General features: G+C 41.0%; 1 protein-coding gene across 1 annotated transcript in view; it reads left to right on the plus strand.

The window, feature by feature from the left end:
• The first annotated feature begins 1,235 nt into the window (after positions 1-1,235).
• The window catches only part of VWA8 (von Willebrand factor A domain containing 8), a 179,089-nt gene continuing 166,003 nt past the window's right edge, over positions 1,236-14,321 (plus strand). Inside the window, exons 1-2 of the mRNA XM_062636836.1 lie at positions 1,236-1,477; positions 11,043-11,120. Of these exons, the coding sequence (XP_062492820.1) occupies positions 1,333-1,477; positions 11,043-11,120 (223 nt within the window). The 5' untranslated portion in view covers positions 1,236-1,332. The remainder of the gene's footprint in view (positions 1,478-11,042; positions 11,121-14,321) is intronic.

Raw genomic sequence — 14,321 nt, forward strand, 5'->3', positions numbered from 1 at the left:
CTTGGAGAAGACTCAGGGGAGACCTTAGAGCATCTTCCAGTACCTAAAGGGAGCCCACAAGGAAGCTGGGGGGAGACTTTTTACAAGAGCATGTAGTGAGAGGACAAGGGTGAACGGCTTTAAACTGGAAGAGGGTTAGACATAAGGAAGAAGTTCGTTACTATGAAGGTGGTGAGGCACTGGCACAGGCTGCCAAGAGAAGCTGTGGCTGCGCCATCCAAGGCCATGCTGGATCGGGCTTGGAGCAACCTGGTCTAGTGAAAGGTGTCCCTGCCCATGGCAGGGGGTTGGAACCAGATGATCTTCCAACCGAAACCATTCTATGACTCACAACTCGTAGTATCTTCTGAGGGTTTAAAAGTCTATGCTTAAACTGATGCTTAGTTCACTCTTTCGTGGTTGTCCTCTGGGATTATTGCTCAATGCTTAAAACATGCAGAAATGGCAGATTTATTGGAGAAAAATTCTCCCAGTCCCATGGACACTGAGCTACCTCAGAACTGAAGTACAGGTGACAAGGTCAGTGATTTGATTCTGGCTTCTGCTTTCTGCTAAGCTCCTTCCCTATCTTTTCACTGGTTCTGAGATCCAAGTCTCAACTGGATTTTCCTTGAAACTAGGCTTAGTTTGTTATTGTGAAAGCTTCAGCCTTTCACAAGTTATTCTGAAATTTATACAGACCCAAGAGCAGCAACTTTAGTTGAAACAAGCCAGTTCTGAAACCTATCCTTTACAAAAATCTCACACCTAAACCCTGCATGTGCAAAACAACACCCCTGAGTAACTTGGTTCCAATTCTCCTTAAAGTATGAAACAACTTAATTCCAAGAACACAGGTGAGACTGCCACTGGGACAGAAGGCCCCATGAGTTCAGCAGGACTTAAGCAATCAGGCAGGAGATACCTTTGGCGCCATGATTCTCCCTCAGCCACCACTGCCCACGCCTTGCCTTCCAGGGCGTTTTAAACGTTTCCAGCCACGGAGTTCAGCCTCTTTAACACATAAAATTACGCGCCTCTCAGAGCTGACGACCCGATCCCCGGACTGAACACACGGTGGGTATCAATCGCTTCCTCCACAGCGGAGTGCCCCGCTGAAGGGGCTCGGGGGTCCGCCCGCCATTGCCTCCGTCTGACCGACAAGAGCCGACTCTCACCGCTACACCCCCACAAGCCACCCCGCCGGCACCGGGAAGCTCGGCCCGAACCCGCCCCGGCAGCCGGTCGGCCCGGCGCTAGTTTCCGGTGGGACTTTGTGCTACGGCTTTTTCCTTCCGCCGGGTGGCTCGACCCAACCCGGCCCGGCCTGGAGGCAGCGGTCTCCCCGCATCCATGCAGTCGCGGGTGCTGTATCTGGGCGGCGGGGCCGGGGCCCCCGCTGCGCGCAGGGTCCGCTTGCTCCTGCGGCAGGTGCTGGGCGGCGGCGCGGCTGCAGCGCGGTCCGGCCGCCTGGAGGTCAGGGCGCTGCACGGCACAGGTAACGCTGCACCCCGATATCCCGCGGGGCCCAGCCTGACCCGAGCCTCGCTACAGCCTCCCCCAGCCAACCCGCAGGCCCACCGCGCCCGGGAGTGTGGGCATGTGGACAGCCCCGCTCGCACCGCAGCCAGGGAACCTACGGGGAGGCCTGGAGTCGGGTTGTGGCTGCTGGTTTGCCCGGTTTGCGTTAAAGTCCGTATTTCTGCTAATGCGCCTGAGTGCTGCGTGGAAGGAAAGGGCAGAGTTCAGTGACAGGCTTGCAGGGACGCTTGGTGCGGCTTTCCATAGTTTCTACTTTAGTGAAGCAAGAAGCAGCCTCGGAGCCTGTACCCTTCAGAACTGTGCTTCTCCATCAAGCGGTTTATTCCCATCTTGTGATGCTCTCTGTTCCTTCATGGAATGCCATTGTCCTTCCGCGAAGGCAAAGACATATCCGTGTTAACGGTTGTCGAGGCTGATGTGTGTGTGAGTGTGCCTGCAGCGTACGCGTAATGAGATAGGGGGTTGACCTTGAGTTTGCCAATGCTAAAGAGGGTGTCCTGAGCTGTCCTGGGATATCCTCTGATGACCTTTGAGGCAGATGACAAGCCTGTGCATAACAAAAGTGTCGTTTGGAAGTGGTGATATATGCTTGTGAGAGCTCACACTTCTCTGGATCAATGCCAAAAGCAACATAGCTACTAAATTCAGAGCAAGTGATGAGCAGCTGTAAATCGGTGAGATAGAATGACAGCAAGTGATTCTGATGGTGGGGTAGTCACTAAAGCTCTTAATTCCATCCCTTGAATACCATTTATCTCCATTTTTACTTTTTAAAAATTCTGTTCATTATTTTTATTTAGATGTTATTTTTTAAATATACATTTAGTTTCTCAAGAAGAAAGCCTCTGAAGAATTGATAACCATAAAATTCCTGTAAGAATTTTTGAATAGAAAATATTTTATTTATGAAAAGTACCGAAAAAAACCCTAGGGTTATTTGTTTTAAAACCAATAGGGATAAAAGGGAACAACTTAACAATGTATGATAAAAGCACCTGAAGAAGGTAGCTCAGGACTTTTGAGCCCATTGTTGGAGTGAGGAACTTAAAGAGCACAAAGAAATTCAGCAGAATGAAACAGTAGCAAATGTAGTATTACTAAAAATACTTCTTACTTTCCGTGTGCTGTGGAATGTAACTGGGTGTAACTTAGCAATATTAATGAACATCGTATATGTATAGTAGGAGTATTCCCAGTTACAATTAACAATGGTGATAGATTTAAATCCAAAGCTCTAGACAATCATGTAGTTTATTAAATACATGTTAAGAGGAGATAATATTAGGGATATTTGCCCTCCCAGCACCTGAGACATCTCATTTGAGTGCTTCATATTAGGAATAATACTTATTACTTGGTTTTTGTTGTTCTTTTTAAAATTCTGTTTTACAGATGTTTGCATGTCCTTTTGCAGGCCTTATAATTCCTTTGAGTTTACTAAAGTTACAAAGAGGTAGTCTGAAATTTTGTGTGCAGTACATGGTTTTGCTATTTTTATGCAGCTACTGTAATTACAGGTCTAACTGTAAGCAGCGTTGAGGTTGCATGTCTTTTTCCTTACCAATAAAGAAAATACTTGTGAAGAGGCTGGAAGCTGTTAACAGTCAGGTAAACAGCAAATTGTTGTCTGCTCAGTAATTTGAATCTGGCATCCCTGCCAGATTGGGTTTACTGTCAGTGATGGTACCTTTTAAGTGGAGGAGAGAAACTGTTACCTGTTTTTGTCCTGTTGTGTGTATAGAAGCCACGCTTAGGTTTTCAGCTGTTTGTAAGGTGGGTATGGCTTATTGGTGCACTGGGGGCTGTGGAGGAGCTGCTAGGTATATCTGGTGGTAAAGCTAAAGAGAAGTCTCAAAGACAGAGGTACTCTGTGGCTAAGGGATAATGAGAATATCCTGGAAGGGTTTGGGTTTGCAACTTATCTAATGAGGGAAACAATTTATAGTAACAAATGTTGTGGAAGGATGACTGTCAGATTAATTTTTAATGCAGGTTTTGTGTTTCCTTTCAAAAGACTGAAACAAATCAAGGTTTTGTAGACTGCAGAGTTATTTGTGATGAATTATTATTTCAAACGCAGTTTGAGCTGATCAAAGTGAAGTTCTATGTAAATCAGTTCACTAACACTTGATTATTTGCATCTATCTGTATATAATATGAAACTTTATAGAAAATCTGACTGAATCCACAATATCAAAGATGCTTTAAGGCATTGGTGGGAACAAACATTGAATTTTGTGAAAACTGAAGAGCTGAAATATAAAAATCACTCTTATTCAGATAGCACAGGCAAAGGAAGGTCTTGTGTGCTTTGCTGCGCACCATGTGTAAAACAACTTACATGTCAGTTGAGCTGAACAAAATGTATGCTAGCTTTATTCACTGTTTTCTGCAGCTCTGCCTATTCAGAAAGCTCTACTTTCCAAAAGCTGGCCAGCCCCATTTCCTAATCAAACCTATGTTTAGAGCCGAAAAGATCTCAGTAATACATACAAGAGTATCTGATGAGCAGAGCACAGTCAGTTGTAAAACTGGTTATCAATCTTCAGAATCCTGTAATGTCACTCAGCACTGTACAGGATGTAAATGATTGTGGTAAAAATTTAAAAGCTGAAAGAAGGCTATGAATGAGAGGGACTGTGTGTTTAGGAGGGGTTTGGGTGTTTGTTCTGTTTTGTTTTTTTTTTTCCCAGGTCTACCAACTGTTCAAAGACTACAGAACTGGTTGATGATGGATGTAAATTCTTCCCAGCACATTCCCTTTTCTGACTTTACCTATGTAGTTATCCTGTTGAAGTTCATGTTATTGACAGCTGGGAGTGTGGTTCTGGCAATATTTTTTTTTTTTTCATCAGCAAAACCTGTTTAAGAGACATTATTCTTTTCATCTTTCTCTTAACATTCCTGCTATTGTCCATTGCCTCTGTAGTTGTACATAGGGGGGTACACTGTGGTGACTGAAATGATTCCAGTGATTCGATTATGGCATGTCCTTACAAACAGCTGTTGCATCAGCACAACTGAGAAGGCAGCAAACGAAGGGATTTTCAAAGCGAAAGTTTGCAAAGTTATGCTTGAGTTATTTCAAATTATTCCAACATTTAAGAGATAAAAGTTTGGTGACAAAAAAAAGTGTCTTCTATTAGACACTGTGATATAGTTGGAAGAAAAGGATGAGCTGTCAGGCAGATAAGCTTCTGTACTTTTTTCAGTAGGGTTTCACTGTTGTTCCTATGAGTAGATGTCACTAAATAGCTTCTGAGTTTTAATACTTGGCAGTTCTTCAAAGTTCAGGTTTTCCTGTTTAGCAGCTGTTACAGTCCTGATATGTGTTGATGTGTTCTTCAAGTCTTGCCCATTTTAATACATAAGCCTGAAGGTGAACCTGTTTGGCAGACTCAGGGGCTCAGAATAGTTGCATAGGAGATGCCACAGTGAATTTTAGAGCTGTTTTGACTATTTTGGTTATCTTTTCAGTAAATGGGAAATTTCAATTAAAAAATTCAATTGATTCTGTTGATACAGTGAGTTGTAGGTTTTTTTTTTTTTTGTTGAAATTATTGTAAGCTTCCTACATGACTGGATCATAGAATCACAGAATGGTTTGGGTTGGAAGGGACTTCAGAGATAAGCTGATTCCAACCCCCATGCCGTGGGCAAGGATGTCTCACAGTAGACTAGGTTGGTCAAGGCCCCATCCAGCCTGGCACTGAACACTTCCAGCGATGGGAGAAATGTCAGATAAGATTCCACATTCGTGGTGTTCTGCTAATGCAGAAAAATAGAGGGAAAAGTTAATTTCCTGGAGTAAATACCAAGATATTATTTCAGTGACACTGTGGACTTTAATGTGTAAATAGAATAATTAGCCTAAAATAGGCAATTGAAGAAAAGAAGCATTAGCTTCAAAACTGAAAAATTAAAACCAGGCCATCTAAGAATAATCCTGAGTAGAAATCAAGTAATCAAATATTATGTTTGAAGTAATTATTTTGGTTTCTTAGAGGGAAAAGCTTTCTTTTGCTCATAAAAAAGAAAATAAAAGGGTGACTTAAATGAAGCGTTTTTTTTTTTTTCTTTGATTGGAGATGGGTTTTGTGTAAACATCCAACTGTTTCAGTCAGCAGCAGCTGCCAGTCTGCTGCATCCTGTTGGCAGCAGCTGAGCTCCACCACATCTGTATGTGGAGGCAGTGATAGTCAAGGAGCAAACCTAGTGACTGTGGGGAATGAGTTTCTGTCCCTCATACAGGTTTGGGAGGCTGCCAGTAACAATGTAAGATGCAGAATAGGTTAGTGGGTTTTTCTTCTCCACTCTCCCCGCTCTGAATAATGCATTCAGAAAGTTGAGGAAAAATTAAAAATCCCAAACCCTGGAAAGGTTCTGTTTCTTCAGAATAATTTGATTCTTCATGTGTGAGGGCTGAAACTCTTCTATGCCTTTATGGAAATGTTCTGGTTAAATGTCAGTTAGAAGCATCCCTCCCCCCCCCCTTCACATTAGAATGAGATTAAGACCTGGAAATACACATTTGAGTATAGTACAGATTTTGAACTTTTGTCTAACAGGTGTGATCTTATCACACAGAACTTAATGTTAGCAGAGTTTAGCACCTTCACAGTTTTAATATGCTCTTGCTGTTACTGGCTTTTGAGACCAGATGGATGGTCTGCATACAAGTGAATGTGTAATATACTAAGGTGACTATAGGAGTGTGTGTTAATCTCACGTAAATTCAGGAATAAAGTGACAAAGGACAATCATTTCAGCCACCTAAAGCCTTAATGTTCCCGAAGCTTCATTGTACTGTCTTATAAAACCCCTGATAACATATAAAGATTTATACATGAGATTGGAACTGTTTCTGTTGTGTACTCAAAAAAATAAACACACGTGTGGGTCTGTGCAGGGTGTTTTCTTTTGCTGCAGAATTTGCTTATTTAAAAATAGCCATTTAAAATTTATTAATTTCCTTCTCAAAGGGTTATTTCACCAGAGAAATGACCAGCAGAAGAAATAAAACCTTTTTCTGCTTCTTAAGTTCTAAACTTGTAGTTGAGAGAAATCTGTTTATCCTCAGATATGACCAGCATTGCTGTAAATAATTTAAACAGCAGTGGCTTTTTCTTCTCGACATACAGGAAAAAAGTAGTAGGATTAGGAAATAGTCTCTTTTTGGGAAGGGAAGAGGAGAGAGGGATAGTTGGTGTGATACTAATCTTAAATAGAAGATTGGTCAAAGGTGCCAAGCTCATGATAAAGCTGCATCTTCAAGAAGCTTTCTCACAGAGATTGTAACATAAAAGCATCTGCAGCAGGTCAGAACAAAGGTCCATCAAGTCCTGCTACTCCATGTCAGAGAACAGTGAGTAGGAGATGCTGGAGAGAATAAAAATGCAGGGTGTTCGTGCAGGGGTGACCTGCCAAAGTGCTCTCCCAACCTCTGGCTGCCGCCTCTGCCCCTTGGGCTTAGGGCTGGAGGTCTTGCTTTTCTGTTCAGTAGCTCAGGGGACTGAGTGGAAGAAATAGGCATGCTCACCTGAAGAGACCTTGTTAGTTGTCATAAAAAAACAGATGTATGTATTAATATTGTTTTCTGTGTAATATTTAGCTCTAAAGAAGAGAGTGTATCAAGTTCAGAGCACTGCAGTTACTGGCTAGCTGTATGTGCGTATGCGAATTGCCATTTTGCCAGAGATGTAATTCACACCTGTCTATTTCAGGTACAATTAGAAAGAGCTCGCTGCATGTATTGAGGCTGTTTTCCTATCTTGTCATTTCAGAGAGTCTCTTCAGGGTTCCATTACTGGGTCAGTATTTATGTCCTGCCAATTTCTGACCCATATTGAATGGGCTCTTAAATGACCTGCTTAGTATGTTGTCCACCCCTTCATGGGGTGTCCCGCTTACATTTTGGATTTTGGCTTATTTTCACTCCTGTTTTGTTTTCAGCAACCATATTTCTTTGTGTACGTCAGACGCTGCTTGTATCCCACTGTTATCCCCAAAGACAATGGCACCAAAGATTACTGTTTTCTGTGTGGGAGATGTGCCACTGGGTTCTTACTTTCACTGCTTGCCTAAGCAAGCCTGATGTAGACTACAAAGTCTTCACTGCAAAGCCCTGTGTGTATAGCTTTTGTCCACAGTACTGTGGTAGTAACTTGTGAGGTAGGTTGGAGTATTCATGGGCTGTTCCGTAACTTGCTGTGGAGTGAAATGATTTAGGATACACGTTCTCAAATTATGAGACTGATTTAACACTAGCATTTTACCAAGCAGGCTGTTGTCAGTTCCTTGCCAGCTGGTGAAACATGGGAAAGAGGCTGGCTGGAATGACATCTCTGTTCAAAGAGTTTGGAAATGCAGTGGAAATGGGGTAACAAAACGTGAGATTTTAAACAAGTACAGAAGAAACAAATTGAGACCAGAAAATATAGCCCAGGTGGAAGTGTGTGATAAGATTAGTGGGCTAACCCCCCCTGTGCTCATTTAGCTAGGAAAATAGGCTCTGCTGTCCTGGTTTATTGTTGCTTGAAGTTCTGTTAAACACTGTTAATATTTTTGCTTTTTGGGCAGATGCAAGCTGGAGGCAAAGTGTCTCTCCAGGCAGCAACAAACCTGTTAAAGCTGAATGTCCTGACTGTATGCTTGGGATTTTGTGTGCTGAGCTTTCTCGATATCTTGCATGTATTTTCCCCCAGCCCATTTTTCATGAAAGATGGTAGGGTCCATTGATGGCTGGAATATTTGTGTAATTTTTGGGCATGATCAGATGTGTTCATCAGGGTTAGCATGTTATGGGCTGACATAAATACCACTGGGAGAGACACATTTACAGTTTTTCAATTAGACCAAACTCAATTGTGGGGTGTTTTTGTTTTTAAGGAGTACAGGAAACCAACTAAGGCTTTTCAGTGCTGTATCAATAATGTAGGTAATTAATCTCATGTAGATCATAGCAATTCCAATGCACTGAAAAAGTCCAACACCTTGTTGTTTCAGCATCTTGTCCCTACTGTGTTCTAGATTATTTATGCATGAAAGAGTATTTACAACTTAAATTGAGGTGATTTAAGTTAGGAGCTGTTTAGTCATATACTCTTGTCTCATTGCATGTTGTCTGGGGAGTAGTGAGAAAATAAGGTGGCGCTAATTTCCTAAGGATGTATCAGGCAATGTGCTCTTTTTGGAATGTTAAAATTCCTCCTAGCTGAGCTTATCAACCAGGTGTCAACTTTCACATGAAGCAGCAGGCTCCTAGGATGTTTTCATCAACCTGAAGGCATTTTGGTCAATCCCTTGGCTGTTCACCAGTAAGAATGATTGGAGCTGTAACAGAAGAAAGGGAAAGGGAGATGATGCTTAGGCAATAAAATAGTTTTGCTTACTTTAAGACTTCCAGAAAGTTGGCAAAACCCTAGCTTTGGAGATAGGAGATTTTTGAGAGCCAAAGCCAAAATTTTACTCCCTGCAGTGGTATGTATGTTGTCCAGTGACTATGTAGTAGTTCCCAGAGTGGGGACTAGGCCCCTAAACTGTTGCAGGGCTTTCTTCTGGAGTGAGTTTGAATGCTTCAGGCTGAAGAGGGCACAGTATTCTTAGGTGCATTTGAACTGCAAGTTCAGTGTGGGTCAGGAAATGAGCTAAAGCCTTAAACTGCTGCTTGATCATTAGGTTAACCCCAGCTCTGTTTGGGACCATTCCATTTCTTGGCTCCTGCACAGACCTACTAGAGAAGGGTGCTTAGCTCTAACAGGAAGGGTGGGAACTGTTTGGTGCTGGTTGTCCTTAGGACCAGGGATGAATGAATCCTTGGCCAGTGTGTATTTGGCAGGACTGCTGTTGCCTAAGTCTCCCATTTTCTGGCATGTAAAATGTAGGCACAACCACCAGTTTGCCATCTTCTGCTAATATTTTAAGGAAAAAAAAGGAGTCTGATTATTGGGACTTCAGGAGCAACATAAAGACCTATGTGCAGGCTTGTCAGGCTGTGATTCCCAACCTCAGCATCATTCTTAAGCCCTTAAATTTGGGAGGAAATCAGCTATAATCTGTTTTTTGCCGATTCTTTGTTGTGGTAGGTGGTTCTCCTCCAAGTGCTATAAATCTAGTCCTAAAAGTGTAACCTTTCCCATGGATTGTGTGAGTCATGTCCAGAACCATTCTCAGTCCTGTGAGATGAGTAGTAACATCTCTGTGTGCTGGAAGACTTACTGCTGACGGAAGGGAGAGCTGCAGTACGTATGGGAGGAGTTTTTGTTCCCTATGTTAATTTGGACAAGCTTCCTCTTCAGCATCTCCCTCTCTGGTTCCAGCATTGGTCCTCTGAACCTTTTGACTCTTTATGCAGTGCTGGAGATAGGTAACCACAGACTGGGTCCTCTGGGATGGAGCAGGACAAGGATCTTGTTCATGGGCTATGTACTTTCTACATCTTTTTTTCTGAGAAAGCTCAAGACACAGTTCCAAAACTTGTCTCAATTCATGGAAAGGTAGTGCAATCAGTACTGTGGCAAAACTGCACCCCTATGCAGGAGTCTTTCTTTGGTAATCTCTCCATCCTCATGCACGCACTACAGTGCCTGCTGGGCAGCAAAGGTGGCGTCATCTTTAGCAGCAGTAATGGAAAAAAACATCATTTTATTAGAGTTATCTTGGTTTCATGGTCTTAATGCTTGTGAACTCATTTGCATGGCCCAGATGGTCTCTTAAAAAAAATAGACTTTGGGTTTGTTACCAGTCTGCAGCTCATTTTCTTGGCTTCACAAGTTTTGGGTGTTATGCTGTTTTTCTGTGTGACCACCACTGGCTTGGTACATGCCCATTTCCTGCCTGCAAACTAGATTTCACTTTTGATTTTCAAGAGAGAGAACACAGGGCATGCCCTGCAATTTAATTCAAGCCTGTGGTTGCAGAAAGATGGATAAGACAGGCAGGTCCTAGTAAGAGACCAGTAAATAAAATGTTGAGGTGCTTTAGTTTTGGTGAAACTCTGAGCAAGAAATGCTTGAGACCTCTCAGACTTCGGAAAGGTGCCAGGTTCTGCTGCCATGGAGTCAAGAGAGTACACCAAGGACCCACTGACATGAGTATGTCGTTTTGTACTTCCAACAGGTATTGTTTCAGGCTACTTGAAAACTCATCACAACTACAAGTGTTTTTCACTGCTGGATCTGCAGACAAACAGGTTAAAGATTTAATTCCAGTAAATCAGTAATGGTAGCTGGAATGGGGTTCTACAGTGAGCTTGAATTCCATAGCTCCCAACAAAGTAAGTTACGTTTATAATAACAACAAAGGAAAAAAAAAGAAGTAATATTAATTAAATGGAAATTGTCCTGGTACTTCTTCTATTGAAAAGCAGCAGAGCCTAGCTGGTAAACTAATAGTTCTCAAACACAGTAGAGGCTGCTTTGTGAACACACAGCCTGATGACGGTAGGCCTAGGAGTTTAATATAAAGACATTGAACATTTAAAAGTATCTGGGAAATAAAAGACTTCTTTTCTCTTTTCTTAGGTGATACTGTCACTATCGGGGATGTGTCCTTTAAACTCAAAACTCCAAAGAACCCAGAATTTGTTCCACAGAACTACAGTAAGAATCTGCTTTCCTTTTGAATGATTTTCAGGCCATTATTCAAAAACCTTTTATTCACTCAAGTCATCCCACTGATTTTACTAAAATTATTAAAGATGTTTTGAAAAAGTATGCAATTTGTGGAAGGATTTCTCTGCTGAGTTCTTTACTGCACGTCTGGTTCAGCTGGTTATGTAGGAATCTCTTAACTTTGACTATAACTTGTCCTGTTGATTAGTGGGTAAAAGTATTATTTGTGTATATTTAAATATTTTGTTCAAGAAGGCTATAATCCAGCAATTACTTCTGAAAATAATACAGGAATCTCATTGTTTGGTCATGAACTGTGGCAGTTTAAAATTGTCATTCAATTGCAATGTGATTATATGTCCTAAGAATTTTCTGCTGTATGGTAGATGTATGGTTTTTCTACTGTGATATTTAGTATTCCCAGATTGTCACATTATTGTTGTCAGCAAACATAGGGATCTTTGAAATTAAGTAAGGTCAAAGAAAGTATTCCCCCCCTGTGTTGAGCAAGACTGGTAAACTGGTAACAGTGGAAAAGAAGGCTGAGGCTATCAATTCACATAATTGATAGAAGGCTATTAATTCACATAATTGATCAAAATATTTTGTTCTTTTAGGTTACCAAATTAAATTGATTTTAACGTCTTTGAACTTTTTTACATTTTGCAGAAATGGATGGGATAGGTACTGTTGGTTACCTTATGTGTGAATGTCTTTGCTTTTCAGGTCTTATGCTAGTTACTTAGCAAGTTATATCTGAAGCACTCCATTTTGTGAGTTAATGTAGAATATTAATCTGTTTTGCTGTTGTTGGCAAATGGCTTTTTCTTGGAAGATGATAATTAAAGGTACATAAAATCTGAATGGGTCTTATTTTTCTTTTTATAAGTAAAAAGTAAAAATGAGTCATACACATGAGATTTTTTTTTTAATGGGATTTCTGTCATAACTCTGTCTGACACATTCTGGAAAGAGGACACTTATTTTTGCACTGTTTCTTCTATCAGTAAAAATAAAACCTATATTTTTAAAATCTCACTATGCCTGAAAAGCAAGTTTGTTTCTTTAATATATTCTGGAGAAAATTTGCACAGCTTTTCCTGGTAGTTTAGATCTAAAGTTGAATTGTGAGAATGCACATTAATAATTTTTTTTTTTTTATATTGAGTTTGTGTCAGTGCACTGCTTTTGATACTGGTTTCTGGAAATTTTATGGAAATGACAATGTACCTTTTTGTTTGCTACCTGCATTTATTAACCTTGGCAACTCAATTCCTAACATAGCTATTCCAGGGCACTTTTTTCAATGACATCAAATCCTTGTTAAGGCAAGAAAAAGGATGTTCTCTTGCAACACCATGTCAACCCCGCTGCTCTCTAAATGTGCATTTGGGAGTTTGGCTGTAGTCATGTTACATGCAACTGCATTGAACTGTGGAATTTCAAACGCTGTGGTTTTGTGTCACATGTCCTGAGTATGTGCACCCTCCCCAGTGTGTGATCAAAAGTGACATGCAAGGTGTTAAGTGATAAATGCTGTTAGTGTCGCTGGTTGAGATATACGGAAGACTAATTATTGTGAGGAGTTGAAACAGAAGGTTTGTGCATGTAATAATGAAATACAAAAAAAAAGTAGCACTAAATGGATTTCCATGCTTGAAAGGTACTTGTTTTAATGTTGAGAAAATTGGGTTACTTCTCTGTACTAGGCTCAGTGGTGCCAGCAGTTTCTGTTATTTATTCATCACCTGAAAGATCAGTATTGCTGTAACAGTAGGATACCTGTGTGTCCCTATACCAGGATGGTGTGCTCCATGTGCTGAAAGGCCAAGCATGTGTGTTCAGTTTGCTCGGAGTAGGTTCAGATTTGCACTGGAACATTTTTCTTTCTGTTAACTTTAAATGTGTCAGAGTGCAGCACACTATAGAGGTAGGATATATTGCAGTATGGCTGTAATCTTTGCTAGCAAAGACTTTTGCCATTACATTTCTTCTTTCCTAGACTAAGGAAAGATCTCTGTGGTCAGAGATGGTGATTATTTCAGCAGTTTGAGTTTTCATGGCAGCTTGCAACTGATCTGCTGCTTGGCTGTTACCAGTTTTCAATCCAGGATGTGAAATAGTGTGGGTTTTGTCAGTAGACCTCTGAATGTTTTACACCATTATCCCTGTTTCGCCTATACAGAGATTGAGGAACAGGGAGACAGAGGGGTATGGAAACCTACAGTAAAGGTCAGGGTGGAGCTCAGGGCATTGTGTGCACTGCTTCTTGTGCCTCAAAGCAGGGTTGGTTGAATCCAAATCATTACTGAGAGATGTTTGCACCTCCTTGTGCTGGTGATGCAGATTCCAGAGCCTCTTTGCACACTTTGCTGCAGTAATTGACAATTCTTTTTTTTTTTTGGGGGGGGGGGGGGAAGGCTAAAAACTTCTTCTGATGCCTCATTTACCTCATTAAGATATTTTTGGACATACTTTTAGTTCCCTGGTGCTTGCTCTATGTAGCATAACCATCATGCACAGATGACTCTTTTCTTCACTGTAATTCCTGTCTTGTATATTGGAAAACAGTTATGATGTTCAGTCATTTATTTTATAGACTTATTTTCATTTTCTTTTCATAATTATTCTTTCTCTTTTCTCTCAAACTGTTTGGTGCTGAACTGAGCTGTTGCGCTCAAAAGCAGACACAATATGTCCTGCCAGTTGGAGTCTGAGTTCTGAGATAACTGCGCTGGCTATGTGTTTCCTTATGAGTTGTACATGCAGCTAAGAATAGTTTCATTTATACCATGTTTATATATTACTAAGAGAAACTTGGTCTTCTGAATCCCATTCACAGTTCTTCCCAGAAAGCCATTTGGCTTTACATGATTTCTTTATATTCTTTTTTCATTTATACTCACATGGAGAGATACGATTTACTTATGCAGAACTTTTATCTTCCTGTGAAGCAGTCAACTCAGAGGAATTAATGGTGAATGAGTTTACAGGCCCATCCAGGAAGTAACTTTCCCCTTTCTGAGCCCCAGCAAAGACTCACAACTTGTTTCATTACCACCACAAGAACAAAAATTCTTGGAATGAAGACTGTTTCTATTAAAAATTTATGAGGAAAAATAGTATTTCAGTGAAAACTGTCTGTGATGTAACCACATTATGAAACTTTGAAAGTCTTTTGGCTCTGTG

Source organism: Pezoporus occidentalis, unplaced genomic scaffold, assembly GCF_034315485.1.
Source record: "Pezoporus occidentalis ecotype Australia unplaced genomic scaffold, CSIRO_AGI_Poc_V1 ctg5, whole genome shotgun sequence".
Lineage (NCBI taxonomy): Eukaryota > Metazoa > Chordata > Aves > Psittaciformes > Psittacidae > Pezoporus > Pezoporus occidentalis.